Source organism: Sebastes fasciatus, chromosome 17, assembly GCF_043250625.1.
Source record: "Sebastes fasciatus isolate fSebFas1 chromosome 17, fSebFas1.pri, whole genome shotgun sequence".
NCBI lineage: Eukaryota > Metazoa > Chordata > Actinopteri > Perciformes > Sebastidae > Sebastes > Sebastes fasciatus.
In genome coordinates, this window is record NC_133811.1 from 4068775 (window position 1) to 4089263 (window position 20489).

Here is a 20489-nt window from a genome sequence, read left to right on the forward strand (position 1 = left end):
GCAACCAAAGGAGTCGCCCCCTGCTGGCTGTTAGAAAGAATGCAAGTTTGAGGAACTTCCGCATTGGCTTCACTTTTCAGAACCGGATCTTTCCCACAGACATTCATGGTCCCCATGAGGGGACTTCTTCCTACTATGGTAATCCTCTGACTTTTGCTCTAATGCCTCCAGAGGGTCAACATTTTAATTTGTGCAATTACTTTGGTTTACGACCAAATATCTACCCATTATCCTTGTGTACATTGTGTTTACAACATCTTAGTTTAACATGCTAAACCAAGATGGTGAACATGGTAAACATCATACCTTCTAAACGTCAGCATGCTAGCATTGTCACTGTGAGAATATTATCGCAGGCTCACGTTAGCATTTACCTCAAAGCATTGTTGTCCTTGAGTACAGCCTTACTGAGCTGCTAGCATGGCAAGTTCTTTTTTTCTCGTAAGCTTTTCTTGGGAGTCTTTTCTGAGAGTTTGGTGGTGAGTAGTCAAGAATGGGTGTTAGCTTAGCTAGACCTGTTATGTCTATTTTGTAGCATACTATATTGCATTGTTTTGTTTTTTGATCAGTTATTACGTAGTTAGATGGTAGATTCGCTCTCTGTTAAGTCTTTTAGATTTCAGTTGACTTCATGTTGAACCACTGTATCTTTCCCTTGCCATTGACTTTCTGGCAGCCACAGTGGCTTTGAGGTGTTTGATCATTCCTCCTCGCGCCAATAAGAAATTAGACTCAGGAAACAAACCAAGACTGCCTCCTTAAACAGAATGGATCTTTCTCCGTGACTATGGACTGGTTCGAGCTGATAACATCCCCAGCAGGCTGAGGAGTTTTTTTTCCCCTCCTCATTGACTGATGAGTGTCTCACATCTCTGATCACAGTCCCTGCTGTGGTGGCAGCTGCTACCTGTCTGACCTGTCCCTCTTCTGACCTCAAAGAGGTCCATATAGTCTCCTTTAGGTTGACCACACAGAGTCCAAAGTCTCCTTCTAGCCATATGGTTGACCTAAAATATTTTTGAGACATTAGTACCTTCTTGTGGTAGTTTCAGAAGCTTTTTCTTGGATGTGAGATGCCTTTCTAACAACTTGCAAGACAAAAGTGATAACAATTCAGCCATTAATATGTTTATGTTTCCTGATATATGTGTATTTCTATATATTTGTATGCTTTAGTGCCAGGACAGAAGTATTTTGTGCACCATATTCCTGGCTGCTTGAAACAGCTACAGGGAATAAAGCTCTAAATCTGTACTAATGTGGACCAATCCACAGCTTGAGCTCTAAAACCAACTGTTACATTCATGGGGCTAATGCACTTATGGTGATATTGTCAGAGCTTTTGGGGTTTTATTCTTTGATGTTACTGGTTCCCAAAAACATTATCCAATCCAAGAATAAAAAAAACTCCACTGACTAGACAGGGTCAGCAATAACTTTCATTCAATATAAAACACAAACACTACTTCTATCTATCTATCTATCTATCTATCTATCTATCTATCTATCTATCTATCTGATGTTAATCCCTTAACACTCTGACGGGCCCAGCCACTATTTTGTCTTTCAGAGGTTGTTGCGGGCTGAGTTTAACAGTAAAGCTAGAGTGAAGATACTGGCATCATATGAAACTAGAAACCCAAGGAATCCATTGGTACCATGTCATGCTAGCTTGTCGGCAGAACGCTAGATAACGCTACAAAGTTCGCTAAATTTTGGTGAGGAAAAACTGGCATGGTGATCTTCAAAGGGGTCCCTTGACCTCTGACCTCATGATATGTGAATGAAAAATGGGTTCTATGGTTACCCACGAGTTTGGGGCAAAAATCATGCAGTTTTTTGAATGCAGTATAAATGTGTTATTTTCGCCTATTCTAAAATGGTTTATTTGAATATTTCTGCATACTGGGGTCCCTAAACAGTCTTGGAATTGCATAAATTGGGTATGACTGGGAAGCTGAGACTCTTGTGGATCCAATGAGCCCAATTGTATATAACAAACTTATATCATCATGTTCTACGCTCTTATACACTTTCACAATTTATTTCAATTCATTACTTTAGTAATACATTTGTATTTCTTATTAATGACTAGAACAACTTGACACATGGTGAGCTGCATCTCAAATCAATCTTAAGGTTCCCAGCTTTCAGATGACCACTTCTTTATGTGACATCTACTGTTGACTTTTTGGCCCTGTTCAGACCTGGTATTAACATGCGTCCTCAGTGATCCGATCACAAGTGGACAGCTCTAACTACAGGTGTGAACGCACTCAAGACGCATTGAAGTCGCATTGAGATCAGATCTTTCAGACCACATTCAGAGGTGGTCTGGGCCAAATATGGCCACATTCTTTTAGCAGTGTGTACGTGAATGCGTCCTGGCTACATTAAGCCCCGCCCAAGTCCTCAGCATAAACGGCTTTATCTACCCCTGAACATCCCCTCACATTAGGGGTATGTGAGGGGATGTTCAGGGGTAGATAAAGCCTTTTACACCCCTCTAAAAAAGAGGGTGGAATAATAAGGGGTTAATCACATTAAGATCAGATATTCCTTTATTAGTCCTGCAGTGGGGAAATGTGCCACGTACAGCAGCAAAAGGGATGGTGCAAAAACAAGAAGCATCAGCTAACACAGTAAAAAAAGAGCTAAACAAAGTGTAACAAAATATGAATCATTTAAATAGAAGGAAGTATAAAAATAGGAGCAGTATATATTGACAATAAACAGATTTGGGGTGTAAATATAGGCCTAATGTTCATATTTATGAAAAAATAAGAGCAGACCAATTTATGTGTCTTTTGATAACTAATTTAATTATGTCAGTTAGGATATATTGACAGAAAGGCAAAGTTTGTGGTCTAATGCATTTTGCTCATTTGTAATTTTCCTTTCTTTCCCTTTTTATCTTACCATTCATCACATCTTTTTATTTTCTGTTCAGTTAAAAAGTTAGAATATGTATTGTCATGTCTGTTGTATTTCATTTTTGTGGAGGAGATGAACCAGAGATGACCCAGAGAGATGAAAATGGGGTAAATGAGATGCTTTCGCTTTGCCAGGTTCCGGCTGCTCTTGTTTGTCAATAAAGTTTGTCTTGAAGCCAGCCAACATGGCGGACTACGACCTGACAACCAGAATAGCTCATTTTCTGGACCGGCACCTGGTGTTTCCTCTTCTGGAGTTCCTTTCTGTGAAAGAGGTACAACATCGCATAGCGTGAAATATAACGTGGCTGTTTATTAGCGAGTCATGACAACACGACATGTAGTAGGAGCAGCGCTTGATGCCCAGCCGGCTAGCTGGCTAGTAATCCCGTTATATGCTGTCTAAAGCTAAACTACTCATTTATTCACGTCTTTTATAACTATGTGTTGCTGTCATGTCCATTATATTAGCGGTTAATTACTGCGAAACTGCTGATGTTGTCAGGGCTTCGGCTAACAAGCGTGTTAGCCTGTATAACCGTTACCTTAGCTACCAGAGCGAGTTGACGCTACAGCCGGCTCCATGTGATGAGAGGCTTCATGTGATGAGAGGCTTCATGTGATGAGAGGCTCCATGTGATGAGAGGCTTCATGTGATGAGAGGCTTCATGTCTCCATGTGATGAGAGGCTTCATGTCTCCATGTGATGAGAGGCTTCATGTGATGAGAGGCTTCATGTCTCCATGTGATGAGAGGCTTCATGTGATGAGAAGCTCCATGTGATGAGAGGCTCCATGTGATGAGAGGCTTCATGTGATGAGAGGCTTCATGTCTTCATGTGATGAGAGGCTCCATGTGATGAGAGGCTTCATGTGATGAGAGGCTTCATGTCTCCATGTGATGAGAGGCTTCATGTGATGAGAGGCTTCATGTCTCCATGTGATGAGAGGCTTCATGTGATGAGAGGCTTCATGTCTTCATGTGATGAGAGGCTCCATGTGATGAGAGGCTCCATGTGATGAGAGGCTCCATGTCTCCATGTGATGAGAGGCTTCATGTGATGAGAGGCTCCATGTCTTCATGTGATGAGAGGCTCCATGTGATGAGAGGCTTCATGTCTCCATGTGATGAGAGGCTTCATGTGATGAGAGGCTTCATGTCTTCATGTGATGAGAGGCTCCATGTGATGAGAGGCTCCATGTGATGAGAGGCTCCATGTCTCCATGTGATGAGAGGCTTCATGTGATGAGAGGCTCCATGTCTCCATGTGATGAGAGGCTTCATGTGATGAGAGGCTTCATGTCTCCATGTGATGAGAGGCTTCATGTGATGAGAGGCTTCATGTCTTCATGTGATGAGAGGCTCCATGTGATGAGAGGCTCCATGTGATGAGAGGCTCCATGTGATGAGAGGCTCCATGTGATGAGAGGCTTCATGTGATGAGAGGCTCCATGTGATGAGAGGCTCCATGTGATGAGAGGCTCCATGTGATGAGAGGCTTCATGTCTCCATGTGATGAGAGGCTTCATGTCTTCATGTGATGAGAGGCTTCATGTGATGAGAGGCTCCATGTGATGAGAGGCTTCATGTGATGAGAGGCTCCATGTGATGAGAGGCTCCATGTGATGAGAGGCTCCATGTGATGAGAGGCTCCATGTGATGAGAGGCTTCATGTGATGAGAGGCTCCATGTGATGAGAGGCTCCATGTGATGAGAGGCTTCGTTCAGGACTGTTTTACAGCGTCCTGACGTTGTTTCCCTTTTCGGTTTGGTATAGTTGTGTGTAAAACTGAGTGTGTGTCCCAAAGAAAACGACATATTTATTGTTTTTCACAGATCTACAATGAAAAGGAACTCCTCCAGGGGAAGCTGGACCTCCTCAGTGAGACCAACATGGTGGATTTCGCCATGGATGTGTACAAAAACCTGTACCCGGACAAGGAAATCCCACACTGTAAGAAACAGCAGTTCAATAGTTTAGTTCTGGTTTAACAGCATTTCATTGTGTCATAACATCTAGCTTTCAAACAGTTCAGTTCATGATACATCTTGGGCACTTTTGGTGGTAAGAATGAGAATTAATGATTTACATTGTGTTAACCTAATGTGTAATTAGAAGCAGATTATTAGTCATGTAATAAACCACATTGTCAAAGGGAAGAATAAACTAGATGTCTTGTTATGTAGCCTCTTTGCCTGTGATTTACCAGCCACTGTATTGTATAATAGTACCATTATCCGGAGTGTGCTTGGTTACTGGTCAGGAAATGTTTGGTAGAAAACATCTTGCCTATATTTTGCTGTTTGATGCTGTTAATTTCCCAACCAGATGAATAGATGTCAGAAGTCATTGCCACTGATGTAACAACATTGTGATAATGTGAGAACTGCTTCTGTTTCAGCTCTGAGAGAGAAGAGGAGTACAGTGGTGGCCCAGCTGAAGCAGCTCCAGTCAGAGACGGAGCCAATTGTGAAGATGTTTGAAGACCCGGAGACGACTCGACAGATGCAGTCCACAAGGTCCGATCAACTTGTCAAAGAAATGCATCTCTCTTAAATACAGTTCGATCATTCTATAGTACTGACAGTATTATAATACTTGTGAAAGTGTGTCTGTGGACTGTTAATGGCTCATCTGACATCTATTAATCTATTTGTTTTATTCTTCATCAGAGATGGGAGGATGCTCTTCGACTATCTTTCAGAGAAACACAATGTAAGGTTTGAATGTTAAATGGTGTATTCACATACCTCTTGTTGTATAAAGAGTGCACAGTGTGTTTTTTGTTTCCATAACAACCAGCTGCCGCTGTGAGCCAGCAGGACTGTTATCCAAGTCTCAGAATCTTAAAACATCCAACAACACCCACAAATGTGCTCATTATTCACTCAATAATTAGAATAACTACTTTCAACTTTTCTGCCCAAGTTTTTTTATTTTTTTACCTTTTTTTTAATATATTCAACAGATAAATTACGCTTGCATAGAAATATTGTCCACATCACGTACACTACCCTAAAAAGAGGACTTGTTGTCAGTGTGAGAAAGAACAGGCTTTTGTTGCCTAAAAAGATGAAGATGCTGCCACATTCCCCAGTCAGCCCCAGTCTGTCAGCCTTGCAGCCTCTCACAGTTCGCTTTCTTTAAGAGGAAACAAAAGCAAAGGTGTTAGCAGTTTGAAAAACAGTGGATTAGTGTTACTGCACTCCACAACTATAGACTGTTTAAAGCCACATTCATTACAGCCTTTATATCGTGCCACACCTTTTTAAAATTGAATTTCCCAAATAAAGTAATTCTTCTTCTTTCTTCTTCTTTATAATGACAATGAAATGACAAACCTTTCAGTAAAAGCCAGACTTTTCCTCCATGTAATTCGTTGCTTGTCAGTTTTCAACCTTGTCCAGTGTGCTTTCATTTATATGTCCCTTGTATTTTTTATTTCTTAGTTTCGACAAGAATACCTGGACACACTGTACAGGTACGCCAAATTCCAGTACGAGTGCGGTAACTACTCTGGGGCTGCAGAATACCTCTACTTCTTCCGTGTCCTGGTAAGAAATATTAAACACATCAGAATAGAAAAAGTGAATTACTATGGAGGAGAGAACCTGCTAAAATATGCCAAAAATAATATTCAAAATAAATGTAGCCATTAATTAATTGATAAAATGTGACATTAATTGATATTTCTGTTTTAATCTGTTTCTTTATTTATTTATCTTTGTATTAATTCCCTTATTTAGTTACCCTTCGGTTTAATTTTCTCTTTTATTTATTTATGTATTTATTTTAATACATTTTTTAATTTATTTACGCATTTATTTTTTGAAGACTGGAGTTGATAAGCAGAAGCAGACACAGTTAGCTAGCTAGCATATAGTCATGCACCCTGACCCCATGGTGACACATGTTGAGTCACAGCCCCCTCATTTGCATAATGAGGCAGAAATGCATAAAGAAATTAATAAAGAAAAGAATACATAAATAAATAAGTTTAGGGAAATAAATGAGGGGTGAAATGCAAATGGAAAATTGTGCAGAAATAAATAAATAAATACAAAATAAATAAAGAATAAGAGTAAAAACAAATGAATTAATTAAAAGTAAATGCAAAAACAAATGAATAAATACAAAATAAATATAAAAATTAATACAAGTAAACATAAATACATGAAAGGGAAAATTAAACAGAAGAGTAAATAAATAAGGGAATCATTACAAAGACAAATATATAAAGAAGCAAATAATTAAAACAGAAATATCAAGTTGTGTCAAATTTTATCAGTTAATTAATGGATACATTTATGTTTACTATTATTTTTGCTACATTTAATGATTTATTTATTTATCTTGTATTTTTTTCCCATAAATTACAAGCCACAATATATATAAAAAATTCTCATCTATTTATTATTATTATTATTATTATTATTAGTAGTAGTAGTAGAAGTAGTAGTAGTAGTAGTAGTATTTCCAAAATGCTGCTCATTCTGTTTTGATAATGATACACTGAATTCGTTGCTCTCTGCTCAGGTTCCCTCAACAGACAGGAATGCCTTGAGCTCTCTGTGGGGGAAACTGGCCTCTGAGATCCTGATGCAGAACTGGGAAGCTGCCATGGAGGATCTGACTCGACTAAGGGAGACTATTGATAACAATGTAAATGAATAATACTTACTAAATCCTCAATAAGAAGCTTACAGGTGTTCTCGAGAGTAGCTAGTTTTACTAGCGATTACATTAGCAATATAGAATTAAAATAAGACCATGATGGACCAAGCAGCACATTGCAACATGGGATGATATTTGCAGTTTGTAGTAAAGTCAATTCTGAAGTAGAACATTGCAGTATTGTGAGAGTGGAGCTCTTTTTCTGAAATGTCCGAATCAATACCAATGTATTCTGACTGAAATCAAATACCCAGATGAAGGTCTAATGAACGATCTACTGCTATTTATAGGTCATTTACCTCAATAGTTGCTATGTGAACCTGCTTCTGGACCGTTTCTCTGTAATTTGGCAAGAAAGTCATTATTGAACATGGGTCTGAATTGTATTTATAGGTATTCTTGCTCTAAAAAAACATTGCCTGATGCAACATTACAGAACATCTACCATTTGTGTCCCACCTCTCCTTTCAGTCTGTGAGTTCTCCTCTCCAGTCACTCCAGCAGAGGACCTGGCTCATCCACTGGTCCCTCTTTGTGTTCTTCAACCATCCTAAAGGCAGGGACAACATCATCGAGCTCTTCCTCTATCAGCCCCAGTGAGTCGCTGTGCTTTTAATAAAGCGAAGAACAGACACCTTTTTTAGAAACAATACAAGGCACATACACAGTAGGGCTGGGACGATACACCTATCTCCTGATTCAATATCATCACAGATACTTGGGTGCCGGTTCGATATGTATTGCGATTCTACAAGTATTGCAATACGATATTATGATTTACTGGAATTCTTTCAACACTAGACCATGGGAAAAAGTTGTGTCATACACTTCTAGGGACTTTTACTTTGGAAAATCTCTAAATTGATACAGTAAAAATGTTTGATTTTCAGCATGTATGTAGTCAGAGGTGTCCTGAAGTCAAACATCATATCAGTCATTCAGGCATTATTTAGTCCATTTTTTTCCAGCAACCCAAAAATCAAATAGCTAAATTTCCCTCACAAATTAGTGGTATTTTCTTATTAATTTATAAGGGACATGTAATGTTTTATACTTCTGGTGAATATAATCCAATCAATCTTATTTTCATTTATGTATTTTGAACATACAGTTCCCTTTGTTAGCACCTTATTTTGAAAATCGGACGTAGTCACGCGTGTCTACTTCCTTTAACTTCTCCAAGGTGTTCTCTAGCTCTCCGGTCAGCTCCGTCCTCTTTATACATCCATGGTCAGCTCCATCAGGGCCGTCTGAATGCATTTAACATAAATGTCAGTATATGGGTGCTCTACAGTTGTAGCGTCGGCCCATTTGACCATGGAGATGAGAGCGACGGCCGGCTCGACTATAAGTTACCGCAATACGATAACGTGTCCTGTCCGTGACAGAGTTAGCATGCAGCTTTAGCCGTGATGTCTAGCTCTGCTCTTCCTGCAATGTGTGAAACCCAAAGTGTTTCCATACTTTACTGGATGTGTAGTGTTTACCACGCTGGATTTAACATGTGAGGATGCAGGTCTTATCCCCGTGGACCCTCTGCTGTTCTCTGCTTTGTTGTTTCGGCTCGGTGCGGTTTGTTTTGGTTTTTGACCGATACGGGACGGATATGACGTTACGTTACTCAGACTACAACAATAAAAGCGGTAACTTCCTTCTACCGCTGCATAGACTCAAATGAAGCAAATATATCGACTCTGACATTAAAAAATCTATTTCAAAATTGTACAAAACGTGATGAATGGGTGAATCGTTTTTTTTCCCACAACTAATAAACAGGCTTGATGGTGCTGTCATCCAGATCATAATATACTGAATTCTTTATCTTGCTCCAGAACATATTGCTGAAAGACACACAGGCTTTTTCACATCTTAAACCTGAGACTTTTATTGAAAAGGCCTTTTTAGTTTGAAGGCCACCCTGCTGTTGTGTTGTCAGTTTATTTTGTAAATGTATTTTTGATTCAACATATGTTGCAGCTACATAAGTGTACAGGTTTTGTTTCAAATTGTACTTTGTACTGTACTTACTGCATGAATCAAAGCTTCTGCGAGCAAAAAAATAAGTGTTTTTTCTTTTCTTTTGGAGTTAAATGACAATTTGGTTGTGATGGCAACTCATTATGCTGCCACGGTGTGCTGCCTTTGTGTTTTTCAGGTACCTGAATGCCATCCAGACAATGTGCCCACACATCCTGAGATACCTTACAACCGCAGTCATCACAAACAAAGACGTACGAAAACGCAGACAAGTGCTCAAGGACTTGGTGAAAGTCATTCAACAGGTAAGGTAGATAAATATTAGCAGAATTATTTTTATCTAAAGTGGTTCAAGGATTCAGTCAACATATGAACAGGGCTCCAGAATAAACTTTTTACATTGGTTGCACTGGTACGCCTGACTTTTTCATTTAGGTGCACCAGCACATCATTTAGGTGAACCCAAGATTTTTCACTGCGCCTTTTGGCACTGCAATAATACATTTTAAGTGTTCGTCAGTTCCCATAAGCCTACACTAGGGATATCACCATACCAGAAATTTAGTAGTCAGTACCGATTACCAGTGAAATTCCATGATTCACCACACCGTATACTTCAACATCCATTCCTTTATTATCATTTGCCTATTGTTTTTGGTTAGAAAGTTAAACAGGTCATAATTCCCTCTCTGTTATATATTTTATATTAATGTGAAAACAGCAAACAACTGGATTTATTCAAGTTTTTCACCAAAAAATTACGTTTTAGAAGATTACATTTGAACATATGATAACGTTAGAATTTACCATAGCCCAATACTCACACTGACTAGAGCCTGAACGCATCATAATGTAAATCAGGGGCACCTCCCGTTAACTAGCTCCAGAGACATAGAGTATCTTTGCGAGCTGCAGATCGTCCCGCAGATTTCAACATAGATTTGTTGTTCACAATGTAGCATCGGAGATCATCGGAGCAGAGAGGAAATTAGCGGTAAAGCTGCCTCCTGTTGTTAAATGTACAGTAGTGTCTCACACACACACACACACACACACACACATTCTCACTTTTTGCTCCCCCCACTTCTGAAATGAATCTAGCGCAAATGAAATGAAGTATTGTCTGAGTTAATCTTTGCATGTAAACCATTAATTAAAAATTGTGTTTTTTGGGATTCTATACAATATCACAAAACATTATATCGCAATATTTGATATTTTCAATATTTTCTTACACCCCTAAACACTAGTTCTCTTCATTTTAAATTACCGGTATGTTTTATGGTTAAGATGTTTCTCGAGGAGGAGTACATGGCGCGGTTTGACACACACGCACCGGTTCGCATATGCAAAATGGGTGCACTCTGGAGCCCTGATGAACGATGGTTTCTCTCTCTCTCTCTCCTGCAGGAGTCGTACACATACAAGGACCCAATCACAGAGTTTGTGGAGTGTCTCTACGTGAACTTTGACTTTGACAGCGCCCAGAAGAAGCTGAGAGAGTGCGAGTCAGTAAGGATCACTTCCTAAAGTTTCTCCTGCTTTGACAGTGTGCGTTTGTCACGGCGCACAGGCCTAAATCGCCCCATAGAAGTTAGCTGTCTCCTGGGACTGAGGGGTAATATGAAGCTTCCCTTAGCTATGGTGCTCTGATCTCCTGAGTCCCAGGCATTTGACTTCGCAGCTATTCAGCCTTCGCAAATCCATGTCTGGCCTGATTTGCTGGCTCTTACTTTTATTCAGTTTGATTTTCAAAGCGGAACAGCTGTCAGATTTGGGGCTCGGTTGCCTTCTCTTTAGAAACCCTGCAGTTTTTGTTAGTCGTGTTGGGGGACCACTTTGCGCATTCGCCAAGCACCCTCATCAATTGGCTTTAACCCCCTCTTGTATAAGATATGCAGTAATTGCGAAGGCCTCAACTATCCTGTCAGATACGGAGTGTGAGCACTTTAAATTGTCAGGGGAATTCAAATTACCATGTTTTTTGTTTATTTGCCCTCTAGAGGTCATCAACTTGTCTTAGTTACTGTATAAACATCACATGATGTTTTTGTTTTAGAATAATGTCTTCTGTGGTTTAAAGAGAACTTTTCGATTGATGTAAAAATATTAAAGTCAGCAGTGGACCCGGTTTGTTTCAATCACATGATAAGAATGATTGAATTGGTAAACTAATGGAATATTTATGGTGGCACCTTAGTTTGTGTGTTTACCACAGCAAAGCACTGAATAATTGGATTTTGTTTTACACAAACAGCTCCTTGTGAAATAACGGTGCCACATCTCCTTTGAGACACTAATATATTCATACATTTAAGCTCCTCTGGAGATTTGAGGTGGTCAAACATCCCCATTTGATATTTCTGTGATCGTTGCTTTAAAACCACAGATGGAGACGTCACGACATAATCTTCTACACTTATGTCTGGTGATCGCTTTATGAGTCATGTTGCGTGACGGGCAGGTTCCATGTTTACTTTAGCACGAGCTCGGAGACAGTGATGGAGAAATATTTTAACATCTTGTTGTGTAATAGTACATCTTAACATATTTATCTCAAAAACCTGCTTTGTGAATACATAAAAGGGCCAGTGTGTTGCATTTTGGGGCATCTATTAGCAGAAATGTAATATAATATTCATAACTATGTTTTCAATGGTGTATAAATCACCTGAAATAAGAATGAGGGCTGAAACGTTTCCTGGAGTCAGTGAATCAATCTTCGAGTCTTTGCATGGAAGATTTGTTTAATCAATTTTGAATTCAAACACATCATCACAGTTCGATCAGTTAAAGTTAAAGAACCTTTACAGAAGTTTTCCCACAAGATGTGAACCTTTAAATTATTTTTTGGATTTATATGTTTGCATTTCAGAAAATGCTTTATTTAAAACCCAGAATGTAATATAACACTTAAATGCACTAAATGGGTTAAGTTCTGACAGATAATATTATTGTATGCAAATTAAAGGGACTCTATGTAAGAATCAGAAATGCTTGTTAACAGCGACACCTGTGGCCGTTAAGACAACTAAAGTCAGCGTCCTGTTGCTCGCGCTTGCTCGCTCTACATAGACATGAACGAGCATCGGTCAAAACAGTGAGGAGACACACGTCAGCTAAAAGCACAATATCACTCTATATTTCAGCTGCTTGGTAGTAATGTTAGCTGACCAGACGAAGGTCTCTCCATGAATCAATGCTGATCCTAGTGTTGGCTTTTCCTGCTTCAGCCTCCCGACCGCGGCCGGAGGGAACAGGGGAGACACCGGAGTTTTGGTTGGAGACGATAACGTTTCTCTCTGCGGAGCCCCGTCACTTCACAAGACACGGGAAACCTCTGTTGGTCTGGAGGAGCTGCAGCAGTTATTTCTGCACAAACGTCCACTGTACATTCACTAGATATTCTCAGAGCTACTAACTCTTCTGCAGTGTGGAGTGTGCGCGCATGCATGTGAGAGTGGAGCGAAAGAGTGAGAACGAGCGCGGTGTGAGTGAAGGCAAGCAGGCAGAGGAGCAGAGGATCAGAGTACAGCAGAGACTCCGGTCCTGGAGACCAAAGCTACGGTCTCCCCCGCGTCCTCCGACCGCGGCCAACACTGTTTAACAGACGGGCTTCACTAGATACAACCAAGAGGTTTTGTTGCTTCCGTGTAGTTTGTGTTGGAGTCTGAGTCTGAACAGCGTAGCCACACGCGAGCGCGCATGGGACACCGCCCCGCAATGATTTATACGTGTAAGAAGTTACAAACAGTCCCTTTTAATCTTTGCATGTAAACTATTAATTAAAAATCTGTTTTTTTGAGAATCGATACAATATCACAAAACACAATATCGCAATATTTGATATTTTCAATATTTTCTTACACTCCTAAAAAGTTACAAACAGTCCCTTTTAAGACATTGTTCCTGCGTGAGGCCCATTGTCTTGTGATTTTCTCTCAACGACGGTAGATGATTTAGCCTTCACTCTCACACCACAGGAAGCTCCTATAAGCTCCTACACTGCAGACAACCTGAAGAGATTTGGAAGTACATCGATGCATAAATGTGCATTTAATGAGGAAAATCTGGTTTTCCATTTTTTTTTATATGTGTGATACTATATACATTATATGTACATTATGACCATATCTTCTGTACATATATGGGGAATTGGAAGTTTGGACAAAAAAAAAAAACGTATCCAAACCAGATACCCAATACAGAACTGTCTTCTAAATGCTCTACATTGTGAGGGAGGATAGTTGACCAGGACATTTTAATGTATGGGTGCATAAACCAATAGCTGGAAATTCTGACAAAACAGCCAAACCAGAGGACATAGTTTCCAGCACATCATATGTGGTTGTCTGGTGATGCTATTATGTACTCAAGTATACTTATCATTCCAGTCAAAGATGGATTATGGTGTGAAATTATAGCTGCACACACATGTTTTGAATATGTCTGCATACACTGTATGTATATATATATATATATATATATATATATGTATATATATGTATGTGTGTATATATATATGTATATATATATATATATGTATATATATATATATATGTATATATATGTATGTGTGTATATATATATGTATATATATATATGTGTGTGTATATATATATATATATATATATATATATATATATATATATATATATATATATGTATGTATATATATATATATGTATGTGTATATATATATATATATATATATATATATGTATGTGTATATATATATATATATATGTATATGTGTGTATATATATATATATATGTATATGTGTGTATATATATATATATATGTGTATATATATATATATATATGTATATGTGTGTATATATATATATATATGTGTATATATATATATATATATGTATATGTGTGTATATATATATATATATGTGTATATATATATATATATATGTATATGTGTGTATATATATATATATATATATATATATATATATATATATATATATATATATATATACATATATATATATACATATATATATGTATATATATATATGTATATGTGTGTATATATATATTGGAAAATGTGCTGGCAGAGAACTACTAACTCAAAGAACACTTTGTCTTTTCCAGATTTATTTCATACACTCTATACATGAATGCTTTGTACGTGATGTAAGTGATGGATACTTACAGCCGTGTGCTCTTTTCTCCGTCAGGTTCTTGTGAATGACTTCTTCCTGGTCGCTTGCCTCGAGGATTTCATCGAGAATGCCCGTCTCTTCATCTTTGAGACATTTTGTCGGATTCATCAATGCATCAGCATCAGGTACAGCGTCTTTGTAATAGGCATACTTGTCATAAACGGCCGTGCCTTTTATTTGTGGAGGCACAGTTAACAGGAGAGAAAAAGGATGAAAGGCTCTTTCAACTTGTTTACCCAGATCATTGATGTTCTCATTGCTGCCAAATTGTAGATGTTATTCATTTATGTCCTGCTAGTTTTTCCAACTATACTCAACAGTAAACTGTAAAAAGGGAGTTTTGAAGACTTTGGATTACTTAACTGAAATGCCCCCTCCTCCTCCTCCTCCTCCTCCTCCTCCTCCTCCTCCTCCTCCTCTTCCTCCTCCTCCTCCTCCTCCTCCTCCTCCTCCTCCTTCGCTGTCTCCACTCAGCATGCTGGCAGACAAGCTCAACATGACGCCGGAGGAGGCGGAGAGGTGGATCGTCAACCTCATCCGTAACGCCAGACTCGATGCCAAGATCGACTCCAAACTGGTGAGGCTCTGCGTTTGCTGATCCACCTCCAGTCAGATGAGCTTTGAAATCACAGAGCCTAGCATAAACAGCCCTGTCTAGACTACTCATTTAGCTGGTAATATACTGTAGTTATGGCAATGTATTTATCTTGCTCTTGTGTAAGACTGAAAGCAGCATCCGAGCACTTACCACTTTTGTGGTACTTTAAAAGGCAGTCCTAGAGGTATGTTAACTGTTGTGAATTTGTTCCTCAGGGTCATGTGGTGATGGGCAACAACGCAGTGTCGCCGTACCAGCAGGTGATCGAGAAGACCAAGAGCCTGTCCTTCCGTAGCCAGATGTTGGCAATGAACATAGAGAAGAAAGTGGCCCACAGCAACAGGAACGAGGTAAACAAAGCACTAAACATTGTGTCGGGATGTTTAGTGCCAGATGCACTAAAAATTAGAGCCATTTTTTCATCAGTTTGTACTAGGGCTGTCAAAGTTAACGTGATAATAAAGCGCCACTAATTTCTTTAACATATTAACGCAACTTAGGTAGGCTCAGTTTTAAAGCTAGAGGGAAGATACTGGCATCATATGAAACTATAAAACCTAAAGAATCCATTGGTACCAACCATGTCATACTGGCTTGTAGCGAAGGATATTCAAAGGGGTCCCTTGACCTCTGACCTCTAGATATGTGAATGTAAATGGGTTCTATGGGTACCCACGAGTCTCCCCTTTACAGACATGCACACTTTATGATAATCACATGCAGTTTGGGGCAAGTCATAGTAGGGATGCACCGATCCAACTTTTTCAGTCCCGATACCAATACCAATACCTGGGCTTTGGGTATCGGCCGATACCGAATACCGATCTGATAGTGTTTAATTAATGAGCTGTATGCCTCACTGTGTGGAAGTGACTGGTATCATTCTTATATGTGTAAGGAAACATCAGGCTTGACTTAAACATTGCTTTCCTAACGTTGTAGACAAAATGTGACCAATAAATACATAGATATGAATTTACTGAATTTATTATTAAAATAATGAATCCAACAACAAATAATCTTTAAAATGAATATGAATTACCAAAGTGTAAATAATTTGAATGCAGCAACAAATTAGTCAAAACTTAAACAGGAATTAATTTCCAGTATATAATGTTAGAGTATATAAAAAAAGAACTGAATTGAATAGATCGGCCCCAAAGTCACCTATACCCGACCCAGCTGTTTGGCTCAGTATCGGCACGATAATTCGATCCGGTATCGGTGCATCCCTAAGTCATAGTCAAGACAGCACACTGACACACTGCCAGCTGTTGTTGCCTGTTGGGCTGCAGTTTGCCATGTTATGATTTGAGCATATTTTTTATGCTAAATGCAGTACCTGTGAGGGTTTCTGGACAATATCTGTCATTGTTTTGTGTTGTTAATTGATTTCCAATAATAAATATATACATACATTTGCATAAAGCAGCATATTTTATCACTCCCATGTTGATAAGAGTATTAAATACTTGACTAATCTCCCTTTAAGGTACATTTTGAACAGATAAAAAAAATGTGTGATTAATCACGATTAAATATTTGAATGGATTGACAGCCCTAGTTTATACTTAACACTGGATCCAGTGTAAACTGGCCATTTTTCATGTTAGCATTCAAATATAGAAATGTAGAAAAGTGAGGCACTTAACGTTAGATCACACCCATTCTTATTGCTCACCTGTCATGTCAGTATGTGCAGACCTCGTGTCCTACTGCCCTCTGATGAATCTATGTGGAAACATTCTCAGAGAGTTGATTGTACAGCGCAACATTTCATTTTGGGTACAAAAAAAAAGAATCAGGATTTTAATTAGAGTAGTCTGTACAATCTCTCATGATTTCATCAGAGCATTGTTTTTGTCCTGTCAATCATTATGAGAGAGAAGCTGGCAGGTGTTTTCAGTTGGTGGATTTCTAATTTTGGAACAAATCTCTTGTTGTTTTCTTATAAAGTAGTTTCAGCGTTTCTTCTCATGTTTGTTTTGTTTTTGTGTTAATTTCTCAGACACCAAACTGGGCTGCTCAAGACTCCGGCTTCTATTAAAATGGAAATCAGCTTCAAGAGGATGCAGATGGCTTCTAACGGATATTATTTAGACTTTTTATCGAATTTATTTATTTATTTATTTATTTATTTATCATGTTAGCAACTATTGTTATTTAACTGGCAGCTTAACTTTCTGCAGTAAAAAATGTCCAAGACGAGGCAGCATGGCTTGATTAAGGTATTATTTATTTAGTGGACATTCTCTTCATCATAACTTATTTGTAATCTGGTACAAAGTCTTTATTTCACAATTATTCACCCAAACTTTGGAAGTAACGATCCAACCAGAAATATCATAAATGAACTTGTTAAATTAAATTTTTTGCCTCCGTAGAGAGATTTGTTTTTATTAATATTTGACCACTAGATGGCGCAGTTGGTTAATTTTTGTTTCCTGCCGTCTGCAGACAGTTTCGTCATCTCTGCCGGACTGTAGTTCCTACTACAGTGTCAGAATTTAATATTTGCATGATTTGTTGTAAAAGTAAGAACAGACAGAACAACAGATGCAAAATTGACATTTAGATGAAACCAAAAAACATTTTTGAACTGAAAATGAACACAGAACTTGGGAAATTCTGTTGGTATGGAGATTAAATTAGAAAGAAAGCACTGCAACGGCAACTTACATGACAGATCTCTTTTCATAGACCTGTTTTAGTTTTTTTCTAGGGGTATACAGGGGGTCTTTAGGGGAGATAGCAGGTCAGCAGTAGATGTCGCATAGAAGTGGTGTACCTCATCTGAAAGCTGAGAACCTGAAGATTAATTAGAGATGCAGCTCAGCACTGTGTGTCAAGTTGTTCTAGTCATAAATCAGAAATAAACACAAATTAATTAATTAATTAATTAAAATAATTTGTCAAAGTGTATACGGGCTTAGAACATTATGATAGAAGTATATGATGGTCATTCCCATGCTCACTTATGGCACATAAATTGTTGCAGCAATTTTGGGGTTGATACCATTTGTTACACAGATTTGGTGCTAAATTTAACCATTTTTTACCACTCGAGAACTGATAAAAATGATCAATAATCCCTCAAAAATACCACATTAAGACACCAAGACCTTGAGGAACACCATAGAAGAAGCCATGCTGTGATTTGGTACCAAAAAGTTTGACATTTCTGCAAGAATTGCATTTTTCGGCGATTGGATGGCGAGCACTTCTGTTCTGGAAAGCTATCCATCCTCTGAATGCTCTAGGTCTCTAATCTGATCCCTCCATCCTCTGAATGCTCTAGGTCTCTAGTTTGATCCATCCATTCTCTGAATGCTCTAGGTCTCTAGTTTGATCCATCCATTCTCTGAATGCTCTAGGTCTCTAGTTTGATCCATCCATTCTCTGAATGCTCTAGGTCTCTAGTCTGATCCCTCCATCCTCTGAATGCTCTAGGTCTCTAGTCTGATCCATCCATCCTCTGAATGCTCTAGGTCTCTAGTCTGATCCATCCATCCTCTGAATGCTCTAGGTCTCTAGTTTGTGGCTGTAAAGTTTCATGAGGCTGTGATTATCCTAGAGGTCTCCTATGGGGACTAACATCATCACACATGAATACAGTTGGTTTCATTGGATCCACAAGAGTCTCAGTTTGACAGTGATACTCAATTTATGTAATTCAAGACTGTTTAGGGACCCCAGTATGCAGAAATATTCAAATACACTGTTTTGGGATTGGCGAAAATTACACATTTTTGCCAAAACGGCCTGGTTTTTGCCCCAAACTGCATATGATTATCATAAAGTGTCTGTTGAGGGGAGACTCGTGGGTACCCATAGAACCCATTTTCATTCAAATATCTTGAGGTCAGAGGTCAAGGGACCCCTTTGAAAATCGCCATGCCAGTTTTTCCTCACCAAAATGTAAGCCTAGCTTCGTAGTGTTATTTAGCACTCTTCCCGACATGCTAGCATAATACCTACGTGTACCTTTCTACCTGTTTACCTAGCTTTAAAACTGAGCCTGCTACAGCTTCTGGAGAAAGGTAAACTCAGCCGAGGGCGCCGGCACCCTCAAGGAGCGGGAGAGGTTAAATGTCAGTTAGAGTTGGTTGTTTCTGCTCGTGTAGTAAATGTTTAACCACACCTTATTTCTGAATATTGAATGAGTCTGCAAAGCGTACTCCGTTTCAGTATGTCCTCTGCAAATATTTGACTTGTGTTAATATGCTGTAGCACCAGTCTTCAGTACATATTAAAACCGTAGCATGCAGCCAGGGTTTGATCGAGAGTAGAGTTTATTTATATAGCACATTTCATACAACGGGTGTAGACTCAATGTGCTTCAAAATAAAAGGCAAAACTTTTTCAGCAGTTTGAGCTCCAGTAGCTCTTCTATTGGATCAGACAACACGGGCCAGCCTTCAGCTCCACACGTGCATCAATGAGCCTCGGGTCTGACCCTGTCGCTGGTTCACTGGGATTAAATCATATAAGATAAGAAGGTATAACATATATAAAAACATATTAGATAAGAACATATAAGATAAGAAGGTATTTCATATATAAAATCATATAAGATAAGAAGGTATTACATGTATAAAAACACAAGATAAAGAATGTATTATTAAAAAGGAAATAATACTGATTGTAAAATAAAAAGTTGTACCCATTAACCACACACATGACTAAAAGCTTATGCCATATGTGTTCTTAGTGTGCTTTTAGAAGAAGACAGTGTTGTAGTAGACCTTATAGTTCATGTGGTGGAGCGTTCCAGACAGTAGGACCATAATGACTGAACAGGGCTTCTTTAAAACCTGTTGGGTGAATAGTTTTAGTCAATTAAAGTGTACTCTCTTTGTTACCTTTGTCTCACAACTGTCTGTGTCTGTCTAAAAGATGTAATCTGGACCTGAATGTGCAGTTGTTGTTTTTGTCATGTTAATGTCGTGTTAGGAGACAAACACACCTCTGTCAAACATCCTACTGTCAGGTGTTCTGTTCAGGTAAAGAGGGGAGTCGGCCCTCAGCAGCATTACAGCCTCTTGGTCCATGTGAGGACTCCTTCTGATGTTCAGCCTGGGAGTGGCTGACAGTTCAGCCTGCCGCTGTACAACTCCTAGCCACTCCT

General features: G+C 38.8%; 1 protein-coding gene across 2 annotated transcripts; it reads left to right on the plus strand.

Annotated features, from left to right (window-relative positions):
* Positions 1–3049: 3049 nt before the first annotated feature.
* eif3eb (eukaryotic translation initiation factor 3, subunit E, b) lies at positions 3050–18676 on the plus strand. 2 transcript variants are annotated; one of them, XM_074614411.1, is made up of 13 exons: positions 3050–3208; positions 4770–4887; positions 5336–5453; positions 5607–5649; positions 6384–6488; positions 7471–7596; positions 8080–8204; positions 9764–9890; positions 10996–11097; positions 14779–14888; positions 15238–15340; positions 15577–15711; positions 17370–18676. In XM_074614411.1, the coding sequence occupies exons 1-13, from the start codon at positions 3119–3121 to the stop codon at positions 17406–17408; spliced, it is 1341 nt and encodes a 446-aa protein (XP_074470512.1). In that variant the 5' UTR covers positions 3050–3118; the 3' UTR covers positions 17409–18676. The 2 variants fall into 2 exon arrangements, with proteins under 2 accessions (XP_074470512.1, XP_074470513.1); XM_074614412.1 differs by lacking the exons at positions 15238–15340; positions 15577–15711; positions 17370–18676 and adding an exon at positions 15084–15165.
* Positions 18677–20489: the final 1813 nt, after the last annotated feature.

What these genes read in the sequence shown, in the direction of transcription:
- eif3eb (XM_074614411.1), top strand. Translation starts at nt 3,119, where the DNA reads ATGGCGGACTACGACCTGACAACCAGAATAGCTCATTTTCTGGACCGG. An exon ending in CGACAGATGCAGTCCACAAG is followed by an intron (nt 5,454 to 5,606) that starts GTCCGATCAACT and finishes ATTCTTCATCAG; the next exon opens with AGATGGGAGGATGCTCTTCG. An exon ending in TCTACTTCTTCCGTGTCCTG is followed by an intron (nt 6,489 to 7,470) that starts GTAAGAAATATT and finishes CTCTCTGCTCAG; the next exon opens with GTTCCCTCAACAGACAGGAA.